Source organism: Rhinatrema bivittatum, chromosome 4 (genome assembly GCF_901001135.1).
Source record: "Rhinatrema bivittatum chromosome 4, aRhiBiv1.1, whole genome shotgun sequence".
Lineage (NCBI taxonomy): Eukaryota > Metazoa > Chordata > Amphibia > Gymnophiona > Rhinatrematidae > Rhinatrema > Rhinatrema bivittatum.
The window spans coordinates 79,397,078-79,411,400 of NC_042618.1; the positions used below are offsets into that span (position 1 = coordinate 79,397,078).

Genomic DNA, 14,323 nt, shown 5'->3' on the forward strand with positions numbered 1-14,323 from the left:
GGGAGGGAGGCTAGGAGCCGACCTCATGATGACTTGTGAGCGTAATTAGCATTTGTTTATTTACATAAGTGATGGAACAGTTCTAGGTCAGGCTGTTGGGCTAGAGGCGGGGAAGGCACAGCAGGAACCATTAGCATTAATGGTTAACGGCATTAATGATTAACGGCAGAAACCATTAGCAGAAACCATTGTAAATTTCATGAGCAGAACATTATGTGTAAACCTGTACATACATATTTAGACATGGGATCATTACATATACATGCATAGCATCTTATCCTTTTGGCACAATCACGGTTACTACTAACAACATAGTAAGTTGAAGAGGCACCCCAGTAGCTACAGTACAGCTCTAATGTTATAGGTAAAATCAGCAGTACTTTGTGCTGGTAATCCAAAGGTGCAGACAGTCCATGCTGAAAGAGTGCACTCAAGGGGACAAGCTAAGGGGCAAGGCAGCAGAGTTTGTGTTAAAGGCCCAGAAATTCCATGTCGAAAGAGTGCACTCAAGGGGACAGACTAAGGGCCAAGGGAGCAGTGCACAACATTGAAACAGATGACCAGGACCAAAGAGCGCAGCAGCAGGTGTGAGAACATTTGTCATGCTGTTCATTGTACCAACCAGAGAGTTTACATTCTGGGTATTGACAGCGGTTTGATTGCAGAGGATCTGGTTTTGCCTATTTACAGCCCTCCTGAGGCACAGTAGCACTGCCTGTATGTGCCTCAGGTGTAACTCATGCCTCCTTTCGAGCTGATCCAGCTGCTTGTTCATGGACTCATCTGTTGGTGAGGGAGATGTTGGTGCAGGTGCCATGCCTGGTGCTTGTGCTGGAAGTTGGACCTCCAAATCTGGCATCACCAGACTTGTAGGCTGTTCCTGCTAAGAGCTTGGTGCTTTGGGCTGTCTCTGTGGTGTGCTGGCTTGAGGTAGTGTTGATTGTAGAGGCTCGCAGCCAAGGTTTTGTTCCTCCATTAACTCAGAGAGGGTAAGGGACACAGTGTGTATTTATTTATTTGTCAGATTTTGTATACCATCATTCGGTGTAGCCATCACAACGGTTTAATAAATTATAGTACAAATAAAACAGAACATATTAAAAATACAGTACAATAACATTCAAGATAAAATTAAAATACAATTACCTATGAAAAGAAAAATAAATATTAAAAACATACAAAAGAATAAAGTCTTCCACTGTTAGTGTAGGATGGGTAGGGGGGTGTGAGGATTATTCTGAATCTTGGTATGCCTTGGTAAAAAGCCAAGCTTTTAGCTCCTTCTTAAATGTTTTTAGACTCGATTGTAGTCGTAATTCAGTGAGAAATGCATTCCATAATTTTGGACTGGCCAGTGAAATTGCACGTTCGCGAACTAACGCGAGTTGTGCTGAGCGTACTATGGAATTCTTAATAGGCCTTTGTTGGCTGACCGTAGGATTCGTTGTGGAATGTGAAGTTTAATTGCGTTGAGCCAATCTGTCTGTTCTTCATATATAATTTTATGTAAGATGGTAAGTACCATGTATTCAGTTCAGGATTTTATTGGATGCCAATGTAATGATGTTACAATTGGGGTTATGTGTTCATACGTAAGAGTGAGTTGCAATAATGGAGATTAGAGAAAATGAGCAGTTGCAAAACAGTTTGTAAGTCATCTGGAGTTAGAAATGGCTTTAATCTTCTCAATCTTATTAATTTATGATATCCATCCTTCACTTTAGCCGCAATGTGTGTTTTGAAACATAATTCATTACATTGAGTGGGCTTGTTGAACCCAGGGGTTGCAGCACTGCTATTGGCTCCTGAGCCAGTGGCTGCTGCTCCTTCTTCTCCTCCTCACTCACCTGGGTCTGTGCATCCATGAGGAAGGGTCTGTGGAAAGTTGGTGGTGCACTGCTGGTTCCTGGGTCTTCCCAGCTGGTCCCTGAGACTTCATGACTAGGACTGGCAGCTTTGTGGGTGAGAGCTGAGGAAACAAAACATAAGACATAAGTACCAGAGGTGCACTTTCCTTGTTAGCATTGTGAGCATCTTATGCCAAATGATGTCCACACCCGTTGCTTCCTGCCTATTTACAGACGAGGTGAACTTATCGGCTGCAGCTAGCGTGGTGTACAGCTGCTCAGGCATGCCCTCAAAGACATCTGGCCCCAGCTTTTCCATGAGTCACTCCTCTATAGGGGTGAGGACGATAGGGCAAGGGGCTTCTCCTCCAGTCTGCTGCATGCATTTGTATCTAGCCACCACCTTGCCTTTAAGCTGCGCCTTGAAATCCCTGCACCTGTGGGCGACCTACTCCCTGCTTCTTTGCACTCTGCTGTGCCTGGTGATGGCCTGGGCTAGGTTTTGCCAGATCTGGCCCTTGGCTGCATTGGATGTCTTGGCCGCCTGGTTGCCAAACAGCATGGCATAATTTTACAGAGCCCCTGCAATCACCATGTCATTCTCCATGACACTGAACTTTTTAGCCCTGAGAATGTATAGCAGTGAATGATGACATAGACTTAATTGGCATCTCAGAGACATGGTGGAAGGAGGATAACCAATGGTGCAGTGCTATACCGGGATACAAATTATATCGCAATGACAGAGAGGAGCACCCAGGAGGCGGTGTGGTGCTTTATGTCCGGGATGGCATAGAGTCCAACAGGATAAACATCCTGCATGAGACTAAATGCACAATCAAATCTTTATGGGTAGAAATCCCTTGTGTGTTGGGGAAGACTATAGTGATAGGAGTATACTACCATCCACCTGGTCAAGATGGTAAGACGGACAGTGAAATGCTAAGAGAAATTAGGGAAGCTAACCAAATTGGTAGTGCGATAATAATGGGAGATTTCAATTACCCCAATATTGACTGGGTAAATGTATCATCAGGACATGCTAGAGAGATAAAGTGCCTGGATGGAATAAATGACAGCTTTATGGAGCAATTGGTTCAGGAACCGACAAGAAAGGGAGCAATTTTAGATCTAATTCTCAGTGAAGCACAGGATTTGGTGAGAGAGGTAACAGTGGTGGGGCCGTTTGGCAATAATGATCATAATATGATCAAATTTGAATTAATGACTGGAAGGGGGACAGTAAGCAAATCCATGGCTCTCGTGCTAAACTTTCAAAAGGGAAACTTTGATAAAATGAGAAAAATAGAAAAAAACTGAAAGGAGCAGCCAAAAAGGTAAAAAGTGTGCAAGAGGTGTGGTCATTGTTAAAAAAAATACCATCCTAGATGCACGTTCCAGATGTATTCCACACATTAAGAAAGGTAGAAAGAAGGCAAAATTATCACCGGCATTGTTAAAAGGGGATTTGAAAGAAGCTATTTTAGCAAAAGATCTTCATTCAAAAATTGGAAGAAGGATCCAACAGAAGAAAATAGGATAATGCATAAATGTTGGCAAGTTAAATGTAAGACATTGATAAGACAGGCTAAGAGAGAATTTGAAAAGAAGTTAGCCATAGAGGCAAAAACTCACAGTAAAAACTTTTTAAAATATATCTGAAGCAGAAAGCCTGTGAGGGAGTCAGTTGGACCATTAGATGATCGAGTGGTTAAAGGGGCAGTTAGAGAAGATAAGGCCATCGCGTAAAGGTTAAATGATGGTTTTGCTTCAGTGTTTACTGAAGAGGATGTTGGGGAGATACCCGTATCAGAGAAGGTTTTCCTGAGTAATGATTCAGATGGACTGAACCAAATCACAGTGAACCTAGAAGATGTGCTAGGCCTGACTGACAACTTGAAGAGTAGTAAATCACCTGGACCCGATTGTATACACCCCAGAGTTCTGAAGGAACTCAACAATGAAATTTCAGACATATTAGTAAATATTTGTAACCTGTCATTAAAATCATCCACTGTTGGAAACAGGATGCTGGGGTTGATGGACCCTTGGTCTGACCCAGTATGGCATGTTCTTATGTTCTTATGAGATGAGGATGTCCTTCTGGCTGGATGCCAGATGTGACTGCCACTTCCTCTTCCAGACAGATGCCTTCCCTTTCCTCACTCTCTGTCCTGTTCCCCTCTCCCCCTCCCTTCCTCCCCCTCTCCTGCCCCTGCCCTGCCAACTCCCTTCCCCTCTATCCTCTCTCTCTAACCCTAGCCTGCCGTCCTCCTCCCACTGTTATCACCTGCCTATCCCCTTCCCCCTCCCGCATCCTCCTATCTCTTTCCTCCTGCCTCTCTCTACTCCTGTCCCGGTCCCTTCTCCTCCTTCCGCTAGCACTCGTGCCCTCATTCTCCCACATACTCTCCTCCCTCCTCCCCCTCCTCGCCTGATGCCTCTCCTCTCTCCCCATGCCTCTCATGCTCCATCCTCTCCACAGCCTCCACTCACTCCTCACTCCTCCATTCACCTCCTCCACTTATCTCTTCCACTCACCTCCACACACCTCTTCCACACACCTTGCCTCACTCCTTGTCCACTTACCTTATCCATACACCTCCCCACTCCTCCTCCACACATCTCCTCCACTCCTCAATTCTTCCACACACCTCCACAAAAAATGACAAACTGACAAACATGGCAAACAAACTTTCACATACACAGATAGACAAAAGACAAAGGTGAAGGTAAACAGAAGGAAAAACAGTCAATAACAAGACAACACACTCAGAAATCACTATACCAACTCACTCCTAATCCAGTGACCACTACTCACCTCCTCTCTTCTAACCCATGCCTTGACACACCCTCAAAGAGGTAACTCCTTGAAGCCTGTATATTTAAACTGAAAAAATTTGCCACGCGCTGATGCAACATGCCCCGCGATGATAAAATGTGCAATACGCTGATGCAACGATGCGTGTGTTGGTACAATGTGACATGCAATATTTATTGATATGATGCCTCAGGCTGCACATTACCCTAACCATGCCTCTTTTTTATCACAGGCACTATTTCCACGATATTTATAGCTTTTTGTTAAATCTATGTCAAAGTCCTGTAGCAAATGATTGAGAAAAAATATAAAAGGGATTCATTATGGCCATGTTTATCTCTTTTCTAGGAACATGTCCATTCTGAGTCTTATAGCTCCACTGTGAGTTCTAGAAATAGGTAATCTCTTTAGAACTTGCTTTTCTTGCTTGAAATGAACAGCTGTCATAGAAGGAATGTGGCTGTTTCATCCTAAATTGCTTTGGTGGATTTTACCATTTTGTGTGCTCAGTGTTTATAGCTCATTTATCCTCATCATGACCCCAATAACTCATTATTGAATGTCAGGAATATAACCAGAGAAGAGTGAACTTTCTCCAGATGAGATCAGAATTGCCAATGCTTAATTCTGATTTACTTGGACATTCAGAATCAAAGTCAACCTAGATTCAATCTGAATGATTTGTTTCTTAAATACAAATTCTGCATAGATTGGATTTGATGTATGTCAGGGCTTTGCAAACCATTCCTGGGGATCCACAGCCAGTCAGGTTTTCAGGATATCCACAATGAATATGTATGAGATAAATTTGCATACCATGGAGCCATAATATATGCAAATTTATTTCTTTGATATTAATTGTGGAAATCCTGAAATGTTGACGGGCTGTGAGGGTCCCCATGACAGGATTGGGAAGCCCTGATATATGTAATATTCATGTCTGAGCTGGGAAAATATGGAGATTTGAGTCAAACAGCATATGATTCTAATTTATCTAGTTTGTTCTGTTCATTACTAGATGCAGGTTTAACTCTATGTATCTCCCTCCTCCCTTCCCCACACCTCCCATCCCCCAGTTTAGATGGGGAGTATAATCAAGACCATTCCTCTAGTGCTGCAAACAGGTCTGATTTTCAGGATATCCATCATGAATATACAGGTGAATTTTAAAAGACTGGCTTGTGCCAAAACCAGGAGACATACGAATATGTCAGGCTGGCATGCGTTGGGTGGATTTTAAAAGCTGACCGAATACGCATGTATCTCTCACTGCTCAAAAGAATGAAAAGTTACAAAAAATTCAAATTAGCGTATAAATACTTAGGTGCACAGGCGGGCGACAGGGTCCCCTGCCGCACAACTTTACCTCTGCTATGGAGGATGTGAAAGTAATAAAATAAAGATAATTAAAAAGATCGGCAGGGTTTTAAGGGTTGGGGCTAACAGGGGAGAAAAGAGGCTATAAAACTAGGGGGGTTTGGAAGTCCTATCCCTTGCCTGGGTGAACTGGGAACAGACTGTGAAAACTGGTAATGGCAACAGCGTGTGGGTCTATTAAAATCCCCCACTTACATGGTTGAAGCGGCATTGGCGTGTATGGGCGCATGTTCACATAAAATTGTACACACGTGTGCTCGTTCAGGCTATTTTACAACACGGGCGCATATGCACGTGTATGTTATAATGTGGCCGCTTCTCTGGGTGCAGGCTGACAAACGCGTACACGTGCGCCCACATGCCTGTTTAAAGTTACTATCCCTACGAGTACATTTTCAAAGGATTACACATGGAAAAAAAACCATATACACACAAGTTGCGTATAATTGCAACCATGCTATTTTACAAAAGCAAATGTATGCATGTATTTTTGGTTTCGCATGCACATTGTAAAAAGTGGCAGTCTAGGGGTGTTCCATGGCGGAATCAAGGGATACATGTGGAAGTTGCTACTTTATAAGAGATTTGTGCATAAATTATCAAACTTCTTCATACAATTTTACACTTGCTAATTGACTAATGCAAGTGAAATAGCACTTATTTATTTGTTTAAAAGATTTTTATTTTCCATATTCTACAGTTCAGAGTGAATTCCATAAAAAAATTACATATTCACACATAAAGGAAACAGTGATAAAATAAAATCTACAAATTTGAATCAACAAAATACATTAAATCATGAAAAATTTAAATCAGACAGCAAAACATAAAAATAATAAAACAAACTAACAGGTCAGTACAGTAAAGTGCAGCCGCGGTTACCCTGTTTCTAACCTACCTTTTACTCGCAATTTGGCCGCGTTAGCCCAACCCGTGATCCACTATCCCCTTTAACCCATTCTTACCACTTCTTTAAATCAACAAGTAACCCCTTCCGCCCGCGGCATGTATATGAGATGTAAACGATCGGATTAGCTATTCCCCCCCATTCAGTAACGCGCGCCCCGACTATTGCCTTTTTAACCTGCAGTTTAGCTGCGCGTTTAACCTGCTAACTTACCACCTACCCTTACCCCTGCGTTAGAGGCACGGGTAAGGGTAGGCGGCAAACTTTCCCCCAGCCCTCGCTCACCTGCCCTGGCCGGTGAGCGAAAAAGGGGCAGCCCAGTCCTCTCTACCCTCCTCAGGAGCAACGAAAGCGAAAAAGGAGAAAAGCGACATGTGAAGTGTAACTTACTTTTCTTGCAGCCCTCCTCCGGAGACGCACCGTGGCTCCCCTGCCTCCCGGGGGCTGCCCTCTGCCTACCGGGGGCAGCCGGCGGCGAAAAGACAGCACGCGGCGAAAAGACAGCCGGCGGCGAAAGATAGCACGGGCCCTCTGACACGATCGCTCCAGCTGTGGCCACTTCTCCTGCGTGCATTCAGCCTGTGCCTGCAATTTGGCCGCTCAAGGCGTGACGTCACTATGTGTCATTTGAAATGACAGGTACCAGTGCACCCAGGTTACTGTATAGGCGCTGTATAGCGCTCTATACAGTAAAATGGATTGCACGGGCCTAACCCTTCTCGGACGCTTCTTGGACGCGGCTTGCATTTGCAAGCTATTTAAATACAGTATCGAGCGGTAGGTGAGCCGGACTGTGCGTACGGCAAACGCGGGTGCGCCCGGCACTAACGCAGCTCTTCCTACCGCTCCTTACTGTATCGGCCCATATATCAAGAGAACTGCCAGTAAACTCTGATAAAGGGAACCTTAACTAATATTAAGCTACCTCTTCCCCAAATGCTGCTTCAAAAAAACATCTTCAGCACTTTCTTGAACTGTATTGGTTTGTGTACTGTGCACTGTGCTCTTTCTTGTACTGTATTAGAGTACATAATTGATCAGGGAGTGTTGCAGACTGTGGGGCTTGCAACCGAGAAGGTTCATTCTTGAGCCTCATTCAAGTGGACCATTTTATATGATGGTATCCCAAGAAGGAATCTGTTTGCTGAATGCAAAGCACATGTCAGGACATAAATATGGAGTGTGGCACTGCTACAAAGGGCTATCTTATTGTTATTGATTAGTTTGTGAACTAGCATTGTGACTTTGTACTTTATTCGCCATTTTACTGGCAACCAGTGAAGGGTTCAAGAGAACCAGAGCTATATGCTTGTATGATCTAGTACTTGTAAGCAATCTAGCTAATATATTTTGAATTATTTGAACAGCTCTTAAAGTTAATGTGGGAAGCCCCATCAATATGAAATTGCAATAGTCTAACCCTGTCAGCAGAAGAACCTGTAAAACAAAAGTCCTCAGTGTGTAATAGGTTTTTCATCTTCGCAACAAATGAAATTTAAAAAATGAAGTTTTAACTGGTGAACAAATGGTGAGGTTTCATTGAGAAGTCAATGTCCAAAATTATCCCCAGTTTTCTGACTTGAGAGAACAGTGTGAGAGTAAGATCTTCAAATTTCAATTTGGATGGATCATCTGAAGCTGGAAATTTGTTGAGAATCTTTTGATTCTAAATTAAGAGGTGAAGTTTAAAGCTCGATAAGCACATTAACCAGGGGATGTGTGAAAAAGACAGGCTTGTGCGCGCCGAGCAGATTTTAGAAACTGCTAAGATACGTGCATATCTCCCGCAGCACACACATCTTGAAAGTTTTTAAAAAGGGGCATAGCATGGGCATGATCTGGGCAGGGCATGGGCGTTTCAGGATGTGAACCAAAGATGTGCACATAGATACTGATGTGACCCAGCACATGCCAAGGCCCACTACCATCTAACTTTACTTCTGCTATGGATGACGTATAAGTTAAAATTTAAAGAAAACTAGGCAGATCTGTGAGCTTTTAAGGGTTGGGCTAACTGGGGAGAGGGAAGGCTATCAAATCGGGGGGTTGGAGTACCTCTCTCTTAACTGGATGAACTGGGGACAAACTGGTAAAACTGGGAATGGCATTGGTGCTCGCCCCTTTTAAAATTCCCTGATTTATACGGGATTTGTGTGCACGTGCATGCACCCACTTAAAATTTAGTGCACATGTGCGCCCAGCCAGGCTGTTTTATAGAATATGCACCTATGCTCAAGTATATTATAAAATAACTGTGTACCTGGGCATGGGCTGACATATGTGCGCAAATGTGGGCACCATCACCGCTTTGAAAGTTACTGTCTAAGTGTGAGGCAAATCAATAAAAACATTCTGTAAAATAATGAGGTCAACTTCAATATCTATTATTACTAATCATATTTTAATTTGGATAGTAAATCCATTAAACTTCTTTTGTTTGTCTTTTAGGTGAGAGGCTGCAATATGTAGTGCTATGTTTTGTTTTGTTTTGTTTTTTTCTTAATAAAGGTGTAGAATAAATGTCTAAATACCATGCTCTTGTTTTTATATATTTTTCAGCATCCCCGTCTATTAAGCTCTTGGTGGATGATTCGATAATAGTAAATCCTGGAGAGGCCATAACTTTAGCATGTGTTACAACAGGAGGTGAACCTACTCCCACCTTAAGTTGGGTCAGATCTGCTGGAAGTTTGCCTGAAAAGACTGTGCTGAATGAGGGGACATTAACAATACCTGCTATTACTTCAGAGGATGCTGGTGTTTATAGCTGTATTGCTAATAACAATGTGGGAAATCCAGCAAAAAAATCTACCAACATAATTGTAAGAGGTAGGTTTCCATATAAACTACATGAATTTTATTTAGAAATAAATTTGATATGTAAAGAAAAAGATCATCAGGGCCTGGCAATATTATAAACTGTATAGTCTTAATTGGCTGTGACCTAAGGCAATGCAAGAAAAACCTGTGAAGACAATATAGATCTTGCAGTCCTTTAGGCCAAGGTACTTAAGTGCACAGAAGTTGCATGCTTGTTAGTAAATATCATGCACTAATTTGCTATCTACACTTTGGGGTAGATTTTCAGACGAGCGCGAACAGCCTACTTTTGTTTGCGCTCCAGGCGCAAACAAAAGTACGCTGGATTTTAGTAGATACGCGCGTAGTCGCGCGTATCGGCTAAAATCCTGGATCGGCGCGCGCAAGGCTATCGATTTCGTATAGCCTGCGCGCGCCGAGCCGCGCAGCCTACCCCCGTTCCCTCCTAGGCCGCTCCGAAATCGGAGCGGCCTAGAAGGGAACTTTCCTTTGCCCTCCCCTCACCTTCCCCTCCCTTCCCCTACCTAACCCACCCGCCCGGCCCTGTCTAAACCCCCATCCTACCTTTGTCGGGGGATTTACGCCTCCCAGAGGGAGGCGTAAATCCCCGCGCGCCAGCGGGCCTCCTGCGCGCCGGGCCGCGACCTGGGGGCGGGTACGGAGGGCGCGGCCACGCCCCCGGGCCGTAGCCACGCCCCCGTACCCGCCCCCAAAACGTTGCCGACACGCCCCCGCAATGCCGCACGCTCCGGCCCCGCCCCCGACACGCCTCCCGACACGCCCACTCCGAACACCCCGGGACTTACGCGAGTCCCGGGGTTCTGCGCGCGCCGGTGAGCCTATGTAAAATAGGCTCACCGGCGCGCAGGGCCCTGCTCGCGTAAATCCACCCGGTTTTGGGCGGATTTACGCGAGCAGGGCTCTGAAAATCTGCCCCTTTATGCAAATGAGCTCAGTAGCAAAATATTGTGCTTCGATTTTTATACAGACTTTTTCACAATCTATCTAAGGTGTAATTAAATTGTTTTGCAAAATTACATTTGTGAAGCATCTTTCACATGTAATTCAGTTATGCGTTCATAGCTATGAATTGTTTTGCATAATTTTACATCACAATCACTCACTTTTGAATTTTTGCAAAATATTTGCACTCTAAGTACCTGATTCACTAAGGGGTTTTTTTTCCTTAGAGACAAAATGGGAGAAAAGCCTTAATGAATGTGGCCCTAAGACCTGGATTCTCTAAGGTTGCAGACATTAGAGAATCCAGCGGTAACGGGGGGTGGGGAGGTGAAGCGGGGGGGTGGGCCTGCGAAAGCCGGCAGCCATCGCACCACTGCGGTGCGCTGGTTGCCGGCTTTCGCACCGAATAACTACACCATAAAAGGTGTAGTTATTCGGCGCAAAAGTGGCGGCGATAAGAGTCCTTACCTTTCGCTGCCAGCAATGTCTCCGCAGAGTCGGCCCGGGTGCCACCCCAACTCCTCCTCTTCCAGGGCCGACTCTGCTCTGACTCCGCCCCCATTTAGTGATCGCACGCTTTTGAAAATGACCACCTCAGATAGTTATTTGTGGGAAAAATTAAACTTTGCATGCTTTGTGAACCAATAAATCACATTATCCTATTTAACTCATGCTAACCTTGATTTTAGCATGCAAACTCAGATTTCAAATTTAGGTACATTTTAGTACATTTCCCTCATCTACTGCAATATTCTGTATTTTTGTATGTCTAGTTATGTTGCAATGATTTTACAACCAAGTAGATCATTGGAAAGCTCATTTCTTTTCATGTAATTTGCAATATAGTATTGCTTACAAATTGTATTAAAATATTGTGACCTTAAGATATATATTTTCCTAATAGTAAGGTATAAAACTATTTGGAATATTAAAGGCTCAATAACAAAAGTCTAATCTTCAGTTAAAAGTTCATGTCTGTAGATAAAATAGTCTTTGATTCATTCACAAAAATTCAACATGCATAGCAAATAAAGAGGGTGATGCAGCAACCCAAGCAATACTTTGTGCAAAATTTGAAAAATAGTATGTAATATTTTTCTACTGAGACATGTGGAAATAAGACCAATAGAAAAATAAAATGTGTTTTACTATAGGTAATCTTACAAAAAATAATAAAAAAAACTACATAGAGATATAGTTTTGTATTTTTTGGTGAAATCTGACCTGTGTTGCAAATTTCATTCATAGGTTTGCAAAGTAATAATTTTGTATTTATTTTGATAATTTATATGCTGCCTATATACAGCACAAGTTATCTTATGCCATGTATTTAAAGGTGAATTATAAGAATTTTGCATGTTAAATTGAGCACATGTACGTGCAAGTAGTGCATATTTGCGTAAGTGTTCAAATATACACATGCAAGTAATGGTGTATGAATAAATTTGCTCTTATAGAAAAGGTGTGGGTCAAAGACATTTCAGGGTGGGGCCAACATTTACACATATCAGGTGCTATTTTAAAACCTGCCAATGTGACTTGCATACAGCGCTTACCTGCATATTAGGTGTAGGTCAGAATATAATTACTAGACAAATATTGACTGGGTGAGGGGTCTGGGGAAACTGGGGAAGTGCAGGCTGAAGAACCAAAGGGGGACTTGAAGACCTAGAGTTAGATGGGGAAACTGTTGGACTAATTGGGAAAACTGGTAATTTCCTTCCTGCACGCATATTATAAAATTTGATAATTTACACATCTAAAAGCTGACTAGTGCTAAGGAAAATCTGTGAGTTACATTTCCTTGTATAAATGATTAAAATTGGGGAGTGGGGAGGGGGGGTCACATGATGGCAAGCTAAGGAGGCAGACGTGATCTCCAGAGCTCCGAGTTCCCTTCTGACTTAATTTGATTGATTTTTTGGTTGCTGAGGGTTTTTTCTTACTCACAATCTGGACACAGTTTTCAATAATCCATGTAGATGTTACATGGATAATTTTGTTTCTAGAAAATAGAAGATATGACTACAAAAACCAGGAAAGCAGCTGCTAGCAAAGTGAAAATGGGAGTCACCAGCAGAGAGAAAGAGAAGGAGCAACCAGTACTCATCAAGTCGGAGGAAGTTGCTAACATCTCACTAAACGTGTAATGGCAGTTGTAGCGGATAAACTGGCCAAATTCCAATCCACCTTGGAAGAATTCCATGAGGCAGTAGCTGTGAATAATCACCAAATTGCTGCAAATGAAAACAAGCTCGAGGAACATGAAGGTGCAATGGCAAACTGCGGGAACAGTTCCATCAGCTTCAGAAGAAAACCAACAATTAGAGGAGTGTATTGATGACCAAGAGAATAGAAGTCGACACAACAATATCAGACTGATTGGTATTCCTGAGTTAATCAAAGATTGGGAGTTACAACATCTATGTGAGTATACCATTCCAGAAAAGCTGGGATGGCCACACGAGAAATGAAGGTGTAGATTAAAAAAAAAAAAAAAATACGCGTGCGTGTCTATGTGTGCGCGCTACCCGGCGCGCACACAGGGACACACAGTTTTATAACCATGCGCATGTTATAAAATCGCAGGCAGCATTCGCATGTTATAAAATCACGGGCGGCGCACGCAAGGGGGGGCAGAGTTACGCAAAAATTGCGCAGCAATGCATCGTCTGGCTTCCCCAGTTCCCTACCTCCTGCCCTAACCTTGCTTCCCCTTCCCTTCTCCTACCTGCCCCCTATCATTATCCTAGGTACCCCTATTTTTTTTTTATTACCATTTATTCCTCCAAAGGAGCAGTAGCAAGTTGCGTGCATCAGCACCCTGCCGGTGCGCGATCCCCCAGCACAGCAGCAAATGGCCATTGTACCGGGCACCTCCAGCCCTGCCCCACCCCCTGGACTGCCCCTCCCTTCCCCTGGAATTCCCCTTTGCCGAGGCTCGGCTCTTGTGCACGTAACAGGGGTTATGCGCGGCCGGGCCCTTTTTAAAATGTGCACGGCTCGCGCAATGCCCGGCCACGCACATAACCCCTGTTTTATACTCTCGCAGGCCATTTAAAATCAGGCTTAAAATTGCAGTTTGAGAAAATACAAAGGTCCGTATCTTAATAATCAAGGGAAACCTAGACCACTTATGGCAAGAATTCTGAATTACGCAGATAAAATTAAGCGTTTTCAAAATCTTGGAATGTGAGAATTACAAAATACTACGTTTTGAGGATCTTTCTGCTCAAGTAGCCGCAAAATGGCGAGCAATCATGCCATACTGCACTAAACTTTATCAAAGGGGAATAAAATTCAGTTTGTAATACCCACACATTTACGTTTGTGCCACAATGGGGTGAATAAGGTACTTACTACCACGGAAGAAATGAAACAGTATGTGAGCAAAATCATAATAGTTAATTAATGGCCATTCGGAAGCAAATATACTTGGCTTTGAGTTGGTTATATTTTTGGAAACTTTGTTCATTTTTTTCTTGGATATTTTTACACTTACCATGATTTCAGATATTTGTTGGGCAACTAAGTTGTAATTGCCTAATTTGAGTGGACTTTGGCTAAAATCAGTTCCTGCATAAGATT

At 43.2% G+C, this 14,323-nt stretch overlaps 1 protein-coding gene across 1 annotated transcript in view; it reads left to right on the plus strand.

The window, feature by feature from the left end:
* MDGA2 (MAM domain containing glycosylphosphatidylinositol anchor 2) overlaps positions 1–14,323 on the plus strand; it is a 1,648,575-nt gene that overhangs the window by 931,950 nt on the left and 702,302 nt on the right. Inside the window, exon 6 of the mRNA XM_029598388.1 lies at positions 9,512–9,781. Coding sequence (XP_029454248.1) covers positions 9,512–9,781 — 270 coding nt within the window. The remainder of the gene's footprint in view (positions 1–9,511; positions 9,782–14,323) is intronic.